The sequence below is a fragment of the Andrena cerasifolii genome, chromosome 4 (assembly GCF_050908995.1).
Source record: "Andrena cerasifolii isolate SP2316 chromosome 4, iyAndCera1_principal, whole genome shotgun sequence".
In the NCBI taxonomy this organism is placed as follows: domain Eukaryota; kingdom Metazoa; phylum Arthropoda; class Insecta; order Hymenoptera; family Andrenidae; genus Andrena; species Andrena cerasifolii.
The window spans coordinates 4,458,286-4,474,283 of record NC_135121.1 but is presented as its reverse complement, the minus strand read 5'-3'; the positions used below and the strand labels follow the sequence as shown (position 1 = coordinate 4,474,283).

General features: G+C 45.9%; 1 protein-coding gene across 5 annotated transcripts in view; it reads right to left on the bottom strand.

The window, feature by feature from the left end:
* The window catches only part of LOC143368611 (sodium channel protein 60E), a 38,240-nt gene extending 22,242 nt beyond the window's left edge, over nucleotides 1-15,998 (bottom strand). For all 5 annotated transcript variants that reach the window (XM_076811518.1, XM_076811521.1, XM_076811519.1 and 2 more), the window contains exons 1-10: nucleotides 14,079-15,998; nucleotides 11,641-11,849; nucleotides 11,341-11,561; nucleotides 10,879-11,059; nucleotides 10,661-10,738; nucleotides 10,437-10,578; nucleotides 10,218-10,352; nucleotides 7,668-7,897; nucleotides 7,023-7,585; nucleotides 297-385 (exon numbers count right to left, since the gene is read on the bottom strand). In XM_076811518.1, coding sequence (XP_076667633.1) covers nucleotides 297-385; nucleotides 7,023-7,585; nucleotides 7,668-7,897; nucleotides 10,218-10,352; nucleotides 10,437-10,578; nucleotides 10,661-10,738; nucleotides 10,879-11,059; nucleotides 11,341-11,561; nucleotides 11,641-11,849; nucleotides 14,079-15,512 — 3,282 coding nt within the window. In that variant the 5' untranslated portion in view covers nucleotides 15,513-15,998. The remainder of the gene's footprint in view (nucleotides 1-296; nucleotides 386-7,022; nucleotides 7,586-7,667; nucleotides 7,898-10,217; nucleotides 10,353-10,436; nucleotides 10,579-10,660; nucleotides 10,739-10,878; nucleotides 11,060-11,340; nucleotides 11,562-11,640; nucleotides 11,850-14,078) is intronic.

The window sequence follows — 15,998 nt, the reverse complement described above, 5'->3', positions numbered from 1 at the left end:
GAGTCGAGCGTTTTCCATCTATTTGTTACGTTTTTGCTTTTTCTATTCTCCCTCTACCCCTCTATCTCTCTCCCTCTCTCTCTCTCTCACCCTCTCTTTTTTCTTTCTCTTTTGCGCGCATGCTATCGTTACGTGTGTACATATACATATCTATTAGCCGTCGTTCGGTATTCGTTAATGCTCGCGAACATTACCCCAAAACACGCAACGAATATCGAACCCCTTCTGAAAACACTTGCGTTCCTTTCGAAGACGCTCCCCTCTCGACGCTACTTTTACCTTTTTCATGTACCTACCTTGTACAGGCAATTCTGAAACCGTAGCCAGCCCTCGTAATCTATGCAGCATTGTATGCACTTCTCGCAGTTTCTATCCGGAAGATCATCTATGGACAAGAGAGTTCGTGATGAGAAATTAGAATTACCTATTTGTTAATGTACTGATCGATCCAGCACTTTGAAATGGTTACTCGTAAGGTGAGCTGTCGTGTGTGAAGATGTTTCAAATAGAACTTGCAAAGTATTGAAGGATGCGTGCAATACAATGATTAGTTCTTTGCCATCTTGCGTTTTTATTAACATATCGAGACCAGTTTTTTTAAGGGTACTCCCCTATCACATCACTCCAAAAGTAGATCATTTTTTGGATTTCGTTTATAAACAAAAGTAAACGTTATAGTGTGAGCAAAAAAATATGTTATTATCTTCAATGATGTCCATATAGAGGCTAAAAATTTTTTTTAACTCTAAGACGTTTACTTTTTTCTTTTTAAATATAATCCTAAAAATTACCGTTTTTGGAGTGATTTGATGGGTGAGCACCCTTAAAGAAAACACCCGACATTTTATTGTACAGGGCGCTCCAGGTTTTAACAGCCAAACTGTGCCAGTATATTCTGCAGTTCTATTAATATTCTGTTTCAAAATCTCAACCGTTCGTACCGATACAGCATCGCTGAAATATCGAATTAATCACCGTTTTAACTCATTTCACGTCTGTTTCATTTAAACGATCGTACTATTACGAATTAGTTGTAATGTACTGACCCTTTACTTATCGGTTTCCTCTGACTTTCTCTGCAAACATGAATCAGACTATTTACCAAAAAAAAAAAATAATAAAATAAAAAAATAAAATAAAAAAAAATAAATTTTTTTTTTTGGTAAATAGTCTGATTCATGTTTGCAGAGAAAGTCAGAGGACACCGATAAGTAAAGGGTCAGTACATTACAACTAATTCGTAATGTTACGATCGTTTAAATGAAACAGATGTGAAATGAGTTCAAACGGTGAATTTTTTTATTTTTTTTATTTTTTTGGTAAATAGTCTGATTCGTGTTTGCAGAGAAAGTAAGATGAAAACGCTACGTAAAGGGTGAGTACATTACATAGTTTTCAATTAAGGAATTACGTGAATTAATTCCCGTTTCATAAACATTTTTTGTCAGTTTCCACAATATTAAGAATCGTGTGATTTGGCGATCTTGGTAGCGAAAGAATGTCTCTCTCTCTCTATCCATTTGAGAATAATAATCGTGCAACCATAGTTGAAGAGTCCTTGTAGAAAACACTGTAAGTGCCAAAATGAAAAACAAAATTTAATCGGAAAATCTTTTACCTGCCAATGTTAATGCTATAGTATAAAATTTAATTTTTGGCCCTTCTACTGTTTTCTACAAGGACTCTTCAGTTATCGTCAACCTATTCTTACTCCACCATACTATAACTTTTGAACAGAACTTCATTGCACCTATATTTACATAAACATTATTTCCTTATTTCTGTCCACAGAATACATTGGCGCAGTTTGACCGCGAAAGCCTGGGCCACTCTGTATAATTTGAGTGTCGAACACTGAGTAAAAATTTATTAACCTTTAGAGGGTCGGGCTGGCCACCTAAGAATTTGGATACTTTGCCAGCCATTTTGGTGGCATATACGCATAAATTTTAAGTAAATAAAATTTACAACTTCAATGAAGGAATCCCGGCCCTCTAAAGCAGAGGTGCACAGGGAGCCGTTTTTAGCGCCTAGCTGCGAGCAACCCGCCTGTCCCGTTGCTAAGGTCAGAATCAGTGAGGAGAACTGCAGTAGTGTATATAGCTGGTTTCAAGTCATACCAAATGCACGTACACTACTGCAGTTCGCCTCACCGATTCTAACCTTAGCAACGGGACAGGCGGGTTGCTCGCAGCTGGGCGCTAAAAACGGCTCCCTGTGCACCTCTGCTCTAAAGGTTAAGGTATATGAGATCAAGGTGGTAATAGCTGCGGAAATAATCGTACAGTAATTTTTCTTCTAAACGATGATCAAAGTATTGCCGATTAGAGACGACCTAAATGCAATGACACGTTTTTATGTCTCTTGACGTGAATGATATGTAACGAGCATCATTTTTCAGTTGATCATCATCAAATAACACTGTCCAGCAAAAATGAGCTCTTTTCTGTTCTGTAACATGCCGTTTCTTATAGAATTTTGTGCACTGATAACGAATCCGTAAACCGTTTGTCGCCGTCACCCTCAGTTTTCGAGAAATTCGATTTTGGAAAAAAAATGCAAATTTTTAAAATCGAATTTCTCGAAAACTGCGATATGCTATTAATATTACTATGGCTATACATTGCGCTCTCTGCCTATTTTTGCAAATATCCCAATTAATCGTTGATTTTGAAAAACCATGAAAACAGCATTTTGTAAATATGTAGAGTAGAAATCTTTGAGTAGTACAGTCTTAACGATGATAAATATGAAATAAAATTTAATTTTCGACTCGCTCGAGGTAACAAATGAAAATCGTAAAATCGCGTATACGTAACAGCGGGGGATGAAGTATTAAGGCTCCCACAGACTGGCGCGAATATTTGCGGCGGCAGCGGATCCGCCGCGGTTCAGCAGTTTTTTATACGTGGCTTATCTTTGGGAGCCTTATCTGTGGGAGCCCTTAAGGGGGTATAGGACTATTGAACGACTGAAATCGACGGTTTCTTGCCGGTCGGATTACTAAAATACCAAATAATCACCATACCGGCATTTTTCACAGTTTTTTATGTACGCTTTTACAAGTAATGTGAAATAAAAAAATTGTCACAATGTTGAAAAGTACTCAAGTTAATTGAAGCTAAAGATCGTCCCGCGTAGCGCGCAGCTGTAACCGGTGTACATAGGGTAAAGAACCCAATTACTGACACCTAACCAGTTACTGTCACCTTAAGCTACTTTACTTAAAATAACGAATAAATAAACGTTGTAAAATCATACACAAAAATAATTATGTAATTCAACCTATAATCTATACTATAGATTAATTATTCGTTATTTTAAGTAAAATAGCTTAAGGTGACAGTAATTGGTTAGGTGTCAGTAATTGGGTCCTTTACCCTAGTCCCAGGTGAACCAATCATCTAAAAGCAAAATGCTTTGGGGTGAGTAATTTCTACACTAAGAGTAATCATGTGAAATTCTGCTGGGCGAATTTAAACAAAAATTGTAAAAGTTACGCGCGAATCAATTTTCCCCCACATTTTGTATGGGAAAAAATCGTTTTTAATCAGTTATAAAATGTTTTACAAACATCCAATGTTGATGCAAAAATTCCACACGATAGAGAAAGGAATTCCACAGCTTCGGTTAAAATTTCGGGTGAAAATATTCATTCGTTCAAGAGTTATGATGTACACCGTGTTTGAAAATGTAGTTTCGAGATAAACGGCTTCAAAGCGTAAGTTCCCTACGCCAATACCGCTCCGCGAGCCCGTTACTCGACGGTGCACTCAATTACGTTCAGCGCTATAATTTCCGTAATTATCCGAATTTCTTCACGAAACTTTGTTGTAAATGTTCACAAAGCATGGCACTTTCAGAATTGATAATAATAAAAAAATCGATTTCTCAAGATTTCAATAGTCCTGTACACCCTTAAGTACAAAGAACGGGCTGGTCACGAAATTTCTCCGCCACGTCCAATCCATCGAATAGGGAACTTCCTCTACAATACCCGCCATGCTTATGCATAATGTGCAGGACAACTATCATGCAACTACCACGTTGTCTATTTTAAATGAAACAGTGAACTGAGTGAACCAATGTCTCTGCAATTATTAACTTCTGATCTCATATGCTTTAAGAGATCATTTATTGGATCTTCGCTTAATTATTGATAAAAGACCTGCAGTCATTATGAAAAAAAAGGAATCTCTTCCTACCATCACCACGAACACACGCGGACTTATGGCACAAAAACTGTGTAATTTAAAATGGCGAGTAGTTAAGCTAGAGAATAAAGCCACCGTCGTACTCTCATAACTTGGCATCATCGGATTATCATTTATTTTAAGGCTTGCAGAATTTGCCAAGTGGTGAAACAATTTAATAGTTAGCAGAAAGCTGTAGGTAGCTGTGGACAGGGCCGGCGCGAGGATGGTTGGCGCCCTTATGCAAGAAAATTTTTGCCGCCCCTAAATTTTTGCACCCGTTTTCTATTTAATATGTTTTGCCTTTACGAGGTACCATAAAAAAGAATTATGTTTACGTTTTGTTTATATGGGAGTTGGATTCCTTTATTATTAAGTCTGCGGTATAGTTTTTAGCACCCCCTTCGGCTGGCGCCCTTATGCGGCGCATTACTTGCATAATGGGTTCCGCCGGCCCTGGCTGTGGAACATTTTATGTATTTATTATCTTTTACAGGAATACCGCATTATTTACAAAGTGAACAAAATAACAAAACAAACATTACCGCGCACGAGAAACAACCCATCAAACCCCGAGAACAAAATTCAAAGTACAAACAGAATATCACGATAAAGCAAAGCTAGAAAATACATTGCAGACTGAACGAGTAACCTATCACGTAATCATCATAATTTCCCATCAAGAACTCTAAGTCGTTCTGTGCAAAAAAATCTATCACCTCGTTATAATTGTTCGCCAAAGTACAAATTCTGCAAATTGGATTCGTAACACTAAAACGCGACGAGTACAGTAATCGTCCGTTATAAGTCCGTTTTTCCGCCCGTTGAGAGTCCGGCGACTATCCCCACCATTTCTTGGAAGCCTGCGGACGAGAGTGAGAGAACCGGACAACGAGCGAGAGGACACGAAAGCGTCGGCACGAAGTTGCCGTCGGGTACGAAAGAGAGAAAGCATGATACCTCGTCTCGCTCCGTCTTTCAGCTGAAGGGGCCCGCACGCGGGTCGAGCCCAAGCTCGAGCTGAAAGACGCAGCGAGACAAAGTATCATGCTTTCTCTCTTTCGTACCCGACGGCAACTTCGTGTCGACGCTTTCGTGTCCTCTCGCTCGTTGTCCGGTTCTCTCACTCGCGCCACTGGCCGCGCGGAACCATGTCCGCAAGCCACTATGAGTCCGCCAGCCCTGTTCGACGGACTCATAACGGGCGATTACTGTAACGAAGGTCTGAAGAGCATAGGTGCTCTGATGGGTCGAGTAGACGCATCAAAATTGACCAGCGAAATTTTCAGGCGAAAGGGACAAAATCTTATACGGCGTAAAGTATCCACAAAATGGCAAATAATCAAAGATAACAGTGGAGATGATATCACAATTTCATGTGCTTCACTGTGAAGAGTGAATGAGAGAATGGAACTATTCTACAGCTAAAGGAGACACCAAAAGTGAGCCTCATACTCCGTTAAAAAGGCAAAGTAGTAAATGCCTCGTGTACTGCGTGTTCTTTTGAAATACCACCCAACTTTGCTTTCAGATACTTTCTCGCGGCACGAGAAGTTTACGAGTAAAAGCTCCCCCAATCCAACGCGAATTTCGCGGCGCGGAGCGGATCAGATAACACTGCCCATAAGCCACCACATATAAAAAACTGCTGCCGGATCCGCTCCGCGCCGCGGATCAGATAAAGGCACCCACATACCAACGCGAATATTCGCCGCGGCAGCGGATCCGGCGCGGATCAGATAAAGCTGTAGTTTTTTATACGTGGCAGTTTATGGGCAGGTAGTGTCGGTTTATGAAGGTCCAACTGACGCGTTGCGCCTCAGAATTTCTTCTATAGCAGCATTTAACCCGCGAGATGTTAGTTTAAACTTTCTAGCTCTCCATTGACAAGGGAACAGCGCGCAAAGATGGGAGTGCGCGCAATTTGGAAAAACCCTGTCCTCATCCCGTTAAGGAATCATCGGACAAGTTGGGTCTACCCCCGAGGGGGAAGCGGCTCGTTTAGTCAGCCCTGCAAGTCGATAGCGACGCGCAGGGCTGTCCAGTGTTCACCACAAGAAGGTAGAGCCGCCAGCATAATGCTCGACCCCAGCAGGACGGACCCGGCTTAGGCCTTCTCCATTGCACCTCACAGCCACGGTACTTACGGACCGCCTGCACTGACTGTCAAGTTGGCAGCTTATGGGCAGATAGTGTCGGTTTATTCAAGGTCCAACTGACGCGTTGCGCCTCAGAGTTTCCTCTATAGCAGCATTGAAACCGAGCAAGATGGAGTGAGCATTTAATCTCTTTCTAGGAGACCACCGTGCAGGCCACAGAGTGGACGGAATGCAGAGTGAGGTCTGAAAGACCACGTCTTGACTCAATGGGACACCACCGTAAGGAATTTTTGCTTTTGGACAGGCCGTAACGGTCACGGAATTATATACGTTCGCAACCGGGGAAACCCTACCCCGTAAGGTTGCCAGCAGCAAGCGACGCACCAGGAGAAAAACGGTCACCCATCTTTCCCCGGTACGCGCCCCACGATGCTCAACTTCGGTGATCGAACGAGAACCGGTGTTTCCATCGTGGCCACTGCCGCTGGCAGAGGCAGCTTATGGGCAGTGTTATCTGACCCCCGATGGATCTGCTCCGCGCCGCGAAATTCGCGTTGGTTTGGGGGAGCCTTAAGCCGCTGCCCATAAGCCGCCACGTATAAAAAACTGCAGCCTTATCTGATCCGCGGCGCGGAGCGGATATTCGCGTTGGTTTGGGGGAGCCTTTAACTCGAGATCCGGGTGACTTATCTGTATAGACATATAGACTTATGAGTTTTTTCTGTCTTACCTAAAATAACAATGTGCGATAAATATTCTGGCGGCAAGGTGTACATTTGTTTCTTCGTCTTGACGCCATTGCATTTAAACACCCTGATTTCTCGAGCGGTTGTAGTACCAAGTGACGTGGGGACGTTCGTGGATGCTCGAAGGTAGCCGGACCGAGTAGGCTGCGATCTTTCACGTTCGCTGGGGGTCTCTGCCTCGGTATCAGCGCCAGCCCTTGCTCTGGCCCTGGCATCGGGCTCGACGATCACATCGGCATCATTGTTATTGCTGGGTACTTTCTCCTGCCAATCGTGCCTCGATTCCCTGTTATCCCGTTTGTCGTGCTCCTCCACGGACGTGACGTCGTCGCCGTCGTGATCGTCGACCACCCCCGAGTCGTCCAGCGACGATTGCTGATTACTGTTGTTGCTCGCCTGTCTGGAGTGAAGCATCCCACGATTTGGCGCCAATCGATGAACCGCGTTGGTCTCCACTGTCCGCGGACTGACATTTTGCAAAAGTAAGTGAGACGGTCGATGAACCGCCGAATGCCTTGGACTTGGACTTGGGCTCGGTGTCACCGATCTGGCCAGCAAACAGATAATAAAAACAGTGTCGCGTGAAAGTGCCTTGGAAGATTGTCGAAATAATTCTGCTATGAACGTACCTGCTTGGCACAGAGCCACTCTTATCCTGGCCAGCTGAGCCAGCTCCGGCAGTGCTCCTCGCGCGTCTTCTCTTCCGCGTCTTCTTCCGCGTGTAACTGCTCAGAAGAACGCCTTTCCGCGCGTCCAATTTCTTTTGCTTCTCTTTGGCAAGAGTCTTCACGTTGATCTTTGTCGGGTCGAAACTAAACGTCGAGTCCTCGCGATGGTCGGTTAAGTCTTTCCTTCGTTCCTACCGATTCGAAGGAAGGTAAGAGAGAGTAGTACAAAAGTGAAGAATTAGGCGGACTTCAGACGAGGCACTCCAAGGGAACACCGCGAACCCGAAGTCACCGATTGGAACGCAACTTCTTGGGTTTATAGAATGACTCAAGACAAGAACAACGGTATGTTTCATTCCTGCCCGATCGCCCTTTAAGGGTGTGAAAACTAACCTCAAAGTCAAATAGGCACTCCCACTTTTTCGCGTGTAACTCCTAAAGTACAAGAGATAGAAACAAATGTTTCAAACAAAAGTTTAATGGTGCACTAAGCGCTGCAAACTTGTTTTAACAAAATTTTGAAAAAAAGTTTTTTTTCGTCAGGTATTTTTTTTTTAAACTCTTTTTAAAATTTGATTAACGCAAGTTTGCAGCGCTTAGTGCACCATTAAACTTTTGTTTGAAACATTTTTTTCTGTCTCCTCTACTTTAGGAGTTGTACGCGAAAAAGTGGGAGTGCCTATTTGGCTTTGAGGTTAGTTTTCACACCCTTAAAGGGCGATTGGGCCCGAATGAAACATACCGTTGTTCTTGTCTTGCGTCACTCTACAAACCCACGAAGTTGCGTTGCAATCGGTGAGTAAAGGTTCGCGGTGTTCCCTTCAGTGGTTGAAAAATTGATAACTACCGCGCCATCCCACAAATAATGTCGATTAAAAAATAATTAAAAGGATGGCTAATCAACGATGTACGAACATCTTGCATTTTTTGTTAATTCCTTTGTTAAAAATATTTCACTCTTCCAAATTCGAGTGCTCGTACAATGTCCAGTGGCGGATTTATGAAAAAAGGCCCAGGTGGCAAACGTTCTGCGGGGCCCATTTTTCGGGAAAATGAAGAGGTAGTTTACTAAAAGCGGGCTAAGAGTAGTAGTATTGAAAAAAATATAGCTTGTATAAGATCATAATTTTTTTTAAGGATAGGGCCCTACGGGGACTTTTGGAGGGGCCCGCTTTTTCCAGGAAAATGAAGAGGTAGTTTACTAAAAACGGTCTCAGTGTAGTGGTACAGAAAAAAATATAGTTTAGATAAATTCATAATTTTCTTTAAGGATGGGGCCCTGGGGGACCTTCTGGGCAAGGGCCCAGGCGGCAACCGCTCATCGGCGGCCTGTTAAATCCGCCACTGACAATGTCAATTCCAGGCGGTCCACACTATACCGTTTAATTTTTCCTGGTATATAGATAGTCAGAATGGAAAAAGATTCACTAATGTCAAGAAGATTTCATCAGAATTGTCCAATTGCTAGATATACAGGGTGTCCCAAAAATGGCGGAGTTCTTTAAAAGAGGTGACTCAGGTGGTGATTTGAAACAACGTTTTCCTTGTAAATGCTAGCTATAGCAGCCTGGCTCTGTTTTACACGTTCAAAATCAATCGCATTTTTTATATACCATTAAAGGTGTGATAAAACCTCTGCACGGAGTTCCCGTCTTACACAAGCTATGGCTCATTCATCTTACAAAGCTCGTTGCCTCGATGGTTTAGGATTAGTATGTAATTCATATTTCTCATCTTCAGTGGCAAGTCCCTCGGCAGTGCCTCGAACAAAGGGAACAGTGGGATCCACTTTCCTAGTTTCGCTAAATACTTTTTCAATCTCTTGTGCCTAAGTGTCGGCGCGCAAAGTTGTCGACAGAATTCAGGCTCTCCACACTATCGCGTCATAAACTTTGGTTTTGCGTCAACCAAACTCTCCGTCTCGTGTCCCGTTATCGAATTGTCTCGGGCGACCGGAACCCGCACTGTCAGAAAGGTCAGAAGCACCGTGTCAAAATTCTGAAGATCATGCCGACATACTCCCGGCCAGTGTCTCCGACGGCATCGGTAACTGTATCGCCCCTTTTCAAACTCGCGCATGTACGAGTCTAGCTGGGGTTCATCCTCCAATCTTCTTTTTGTCACGAAGATATAGGTCAGGGACACTTTTAATGCTCGATTTAGTCCGAAGAAAGGACGCCCCTTTCAAAGGCGCGCCGGAATGTTTTGCACGTGCACGCTGCATAAACAATGCATCAGGCTTTCTCGAGGCAGAATGAACAAAAAAAAAAAAAAAAGAGGAACAACATTACTTATGGCGTGACCCGATGTATCCGGCATTCTTCCTATCTGCAGCAATGAGATGTTATAACGCGGCAAGTGAGAGAGAAGGGTGGGAAATGTGCGAGACTGACGTCAGAGAGTCATCGATGTTTCGGTAGTGGTTGTGGAGTGTGTAGCTGTGTATCTAGAACACCAATCGCCCGACTACCGAGTGTCTCGTTTGAAGGAGCCTTTAATATAATCACGTACCTCGTTGGTAATTTCTGCTTCCTCCTCGTAGCTGAGCGCAACGACCGCCAGCATCAGATTGATTAAATAAAACGAGCCGAAAAACACGACCACCGTGAAGAACGAGACGCTGATAGGTCCGCACGCCGACAACACCTATGGATTAGCGTAGACGTCCCTTAGCAATGCAATCAGTCCGGGGAGTGCGCGAGGAGAGAGGGCTAGGTGGCGACAGGATACCTTATTGTAGACGTCTTCCCAGTAATCCAGTGTGATCAGTTGGAACGTGGTGAGCATCGACCACAGAAAATTATCGAAGTTTGTAAACCCGTGGTTTGGATTCGGTCCAACACAAAGGCAGATGTAGCTCTCGTTGCAGTGCCTGGAAAGCAAAGTTTCCCACGTTAGAATCGAGAATGTCATTTAAGGCAGTGGCGCGCGATAACAAACAAGCCTGGGCCAACCTGGCGCCGGTCGCGTTCCCGCAAATTATCGGCTCCTCATCCTCGTCGAATGCCCAGTTGGACGAATTCCAAGTCCACCTGTGGACGGCAGAAGGTATCGGTTAACGTCTCTCGAGACTGAACGAGCCCCATTGTCTCCCGCGCTGATACATACATGCATATGTATGAGCACGAGCTAGGGTTGCTTTTATTTTACACATATTAGGCGCGATACGTACTCGTTCCAGTCGATTTGCGTGTCATTAGATTCTATATTCTTTACACACTTGTTCCGAAGCTCGCCCATGTAAACTTGCAGGGCGAAAAGCGCGAACACCATGAGACAGAAGATCGTGAGCGTCATCACTTCGGCAAGCTGCTTAAAACTATGTAACAATGCGTTGATGATAGTTTTCAAGCCTGAAACGGAGACGTCGTACAATCACGATCGCGTCGCCTCATCATAAATTGGGGGAGCTCGGCGAGCTTCTCGAGAGACCGGCCGGACCCGAAGGGGAATAATTACACGCATGCATGGCCACGATGTTTTAATATCCTCGGCGATCTCGAAGTGGTTTATTAATTCGTGATCGAGCAGTTTAAAAAACCGGTGATCGACAAGTGGTGTCTTAAATGTTACGTAGCTCGGACCCGACAGTTTGTCAAGCAGTTAAGAACGTCTCTCCCCCTTACTATCTTACCAGGCAATATTGAAACGGTCTTGAGGGCTCTCAATACTCGGAACGTCCTCAGCCCAGCTAGATTCCCTACTTCCATCCCTATTGTAGCGTATCCGCTGGTGATCACCACGAAATCCAGCCAGTTCCACGGGTTTCGTAGGTAGGTGTACTTATTGAGCACAAATCCCTTGGCTATCGACTTGATCACCATTTCGGCGGTGTATATAGCTAAGAATATATATCTGGAAAAGAAATAGGGGCGAACGTGCGGGTCCATTTGTTCGGGAGATCCGCGAATCTGGCGGGGAATGTTATGCTTACTCAGCTTCCTCGATGGTTTCTGTCATGGCGAGGAAGGCACAATTTAATATTATCGTAGCCATGACCATATAATCGAAGTACTGATTCGTGCTTAGGAAGATACAGTACCGCCTTATAGGATTCCATGGGGAGAATATGAACCAACTGCTCGTCGCCGTGAATCTATGGATGTAATTTTTACGAAATCTCTTCGACACCACGCAAAATGTCTGAAACAGGCGAAATCGAGAGTGCACAATCCCTGCGCCACGCACAGAGGCCTTTGTCGGGGGGGAACTATTCTAAAGAAGAGTAAAGGAAACGTGCCGCCTGCAACTTATGGTTATTGATTCGACGCTGGTACCTGAAATACCCGAGAACCTAGCCACCCGTCAGATATCTGGGCAAGGTAAAAGTTACGAAATTACATGCGAATGATTTACTAGGGTGGCCCTTATTTTCAACCTACAGTTTCTTTAATTTGACCCCCTAATATGGTTACATTTCATAAAAAATAGTCTCTGAAAAAGACTATTGCTATCGGACAGCAGGAAAGGGTGCCGACCGGACCTTAAATTTTAGAATTCATCAATGGTTTGAATTTGAAGAATTTCTCAAAAATGGTAAGTCCTATCAAAATTTTGTTTAAATAAAATTAAAAGAGGACTCAATTTTCTACAATTACTGTATATATCATTTTTTCGTGCTTCCAACCATTTTTTAGATAATAGCGTTTGAATATAGAGAGGTCGGCACTGCGCGCGTATAGACAACACGTCACGCCGTACAGGTGGGGCGCGCGAACTGCCGATCTCTCTATATTCAAACGCTATTATCTAAAAAATGGTTGGAAGCACGAAAAAATTATATACACAGTAATTGTAGAAAATTGAATGCTCTTTTAATATGATTTGAACAAAATTTCGATAGGGCTTACCATTTTTCGAGAAACTCGTTAAATCCAAACTACTGATGAATTCTAAACTTTAAGACCTGTTCGGCACCCTTTCCTGTTGTCCGATTGCAATAAAATTTTTCAGGGGCTATTCTTTTTATCAAATGGCACCGTTCTAGGGGGTGAGAGCAAAGAAATGCAGAAAAAAATTTCGACACGTATAAATGAGGGCCACCCTAACGATTTACATGCGTCGGGAATGCTTGAGTGCAAACTGGGGAGCTTGGAGCCATCCCATGATATAGGGCGCGATGCGAGTAAATCGAGTAAAGTCGAATACGGGCGCGACCCGAGATGTATCGCATGAGATTTATAATTCTTATCGGATTTAGAACTCTGTCCACGTTTTGCTGCAGTCAGTAATGCAAGTTTATCCGTAGTAGTTCAGAGCACGCAGTCAACAGAACCATTCAAATGATTCATACGGCAGGAACATTCATTATTCGGATTAAGGACGTATGATTCTTCGGATAATAGAACATCTACTTCTTCAACGTTCATTATTATTTCCTCTTTTCAGTGTAATCGCGAACGTTTGAACTACAAAATATGAAAAATTTACTAATTTAATTGTGCGATATTACATTCTACTTGCACTTCAGTGGCGCACAGAGGATTTTATTTCGGGGGGGGGGAGGGGGGCGAGACAGATGACGCGCGACGCGTTGATACTTTGTCTCGCTCCGTCTTTCAGGCGCTTGATACAACTCCCTTTCTTTTTTCCTTTTTTCACTTTTTGTTTGGGGAGGGGGGTAGGGCCCGGGGGCCCTGCCCCCTGCGTGCGCCACTGTTGCACCTGCTACCATCTATCATACCCATACTGTTTTTTCTATCATTAGTACTTAAAAAAATGTTTAACCCAAGATATATGTAATGCCAGCAATTGCAGATTTCGTTACACTAGAAATTAATTTTGATAGTTATAGAAGGCAGTTGCAACGAGGGAAAAGATGTTCTCCAAGGATGCTCTATAAGTGTTTTCAGACAGTCCCAGTTTCAGAAAGTCCCAATGCACTATAGATGCCGAAAGGGAGCAAAAAATCATAAAAGAAAATAGATTATCCCGCTCTGTTTTTAAATCATTCCACGATCATCTAAATATTCTATTCGGACTTGGCGACTCGTCAAGGGAACGATTTATACGCGCCAAGACTCGAAAATGGTTTCCTTCTTTCCAATTTCCTGTTCCAGGCCGAAACGATCGAGTCGCGACTCTTCTCACTCTCAATCGTACCAGATTGGTGCCATCGATTCTACGATCAAATTTTTAATCCCCTCCCACTACCACCCCCCCCCCACCCCCACCCCCACCCCCACCCCCACCCCGCCCCGCCGACTCCGCTCTCGCGCTTCTTTCGCTTTAATTTTCCCCTTTGTCCAACCCAATCGTTTACCTATACCACTGTTCCCCCATCGGCTTTGTGGCTCAGTGTCAGCGATGGAAGTTAACGCCCGAACGGTAAAGCGTGCAACATGAACCAAGATAGCGCGGCAAAGAACTTACCTCGTCGTATATAAAGTTGTCGATTTCCTCGAGCGGTCTACCGTAAAGATCGGTCGGGAACGGTTCGTATTTGTTTGGAAGCACCGCGCCATCCTCAACGGACATTCGTCTCTTCGGTTGAAAGCCATAATCCCTAACGAGCTGCACGGTCCTGTTCTCCAGCCTGTCGAGGCTCTCCTTCGTGAACAGCTTCACCGTTTGCTTATTGTTACCGGTCGGCGTCTTGACGGCCGACTTGCCAGCGGCGGCACCGTTCTCCGGCTCGTTCCCGGCCCTGTCGTCGGAGATCTCGTCAGCGGTGGCCGCGCGAGGAGTACCGAGCGGATCCACTTGGATCTCGGCGCTTCCCGAGTCGCCGGTCCCGGAATCGGCGGATGTGCCCGCCGCCGCGGCCAACGGCGGCCGTAGCCTCGCGACGTCTCTGGGCCTGGAGACATCCTCGTCGGTAGATTTCTCGTAGATCACTTCGGACTCTGAAGCCTCTCGGTGACCGTGTTGCCTGGACGCCCTCGATCTAGCCGCGGCGGAGGCTTGCCCCGACTCGGTGGCTGCCAGCCTCTCGTTGGCCCTCGAGCGTTCCTCGCGGGCCGCATACTCAAGCTCGACGTCCGAAACGGACGATCGGGATCGACCGTGGCGCGTCTCCTCGGCGTACGATGCCAGCGGATAAGTGGCGAAGATCGGGGACGGAGTCTCGACGTTGTCCCCGTACTCGTGACCCGTGTACTCCGGTGGGCTGAGACCCGCGTACGGTGGCGGCGATGGTTTCTCCGCTTCCGGGGGCGATGGTCCATGGCATTCGCCGGTCTCGCTCGCGGGGGATATGAGTATCGAAGCGGAGGACGAAGCGGCATCCTGCCCTCTCCTCCCGCCGTAGTCGCGGCCCGGAATCGGCATCCTAGAACTGTCGACGCTCGAGTCGATCCACGGAGCCTCCTCGCCGCGCGGAAACTCCAGGACGGATCCGCGGAGGGCGTCGGGACCACGAGCCATCCGCTCATCCTGTTGCTGATGATGGTCCCTGGCGCGAGCCGCCTCGATCGATGGGGATCCATGGTACTCGTGCCTGGCGGAGTCCGGATCGAACCTGGGCCTAGGCTCGTAGTGTTCGCCCCTTCTCAATGGCTGGGGCGTCCTCGAGATCCCGTGCCTCGAGCGATCCAGCAGCTCGAACTCCTCGGCGATGCCTGCAGGCAGGTTTAAACTTCGCTGGCTCCCAATCTCCCGCGACGGTCTCTCAAGAATATCTCGCGCGGGAGCGCGGGATCGAGTAGTCTCTCCTGACGAGAACCGAACGAGCTCTTCTCTGGAGAGGTTCGTCGCGTAAAGGCCCGCCACTCGAGGTCGATTAGTGAAGCCATTGTCCTCAGAGCCGTTGCTCGGAGGGTTGGGAGAACCTTTACATCCCTCACGGCCACCTTGCGAAGGTATCATTGGAATCTTTGGTTCCTCGGCTCACCGAAATTTGTACCTTTCATCGTTGCGACTCCCTGGCCCCAGAGTCCTCGGTCCCTTGTTCCCTTTCACTGGCGAGCGCCGGCAGCTTTTTTCACGCGTCTCGCGGGGCTCCGTCCCGGTCGCCGTGAACAAAATCCCTGGGAGCACGCCATTCTGCGGCTTCCAGTCCGGCGACAGGCGGCCCTATGAGCCGGAGAGCGCAGCTTCTTTTTTCGGTAGCTTGCTACGCCGGTCGTCAGATGCCCGCGGTGCCTGTCTCACACTCGTGGGCGCTTCGTGTTCGTGGCTCTTTTGAAATTTCAAAAGGATGCGGCTGCTATTGACTGAGCGCGCGGCGAATGTGTGTCGCAGATGCGGTATATAGATTCTCCCTTTTTCGTCGATGACGACCGTGCCGCTGCGACGCGGTTTCGCCCTCGAGGCGGTAAGGACGTCGAGGAGCGAGCCGTGGCCGAGCGAAAG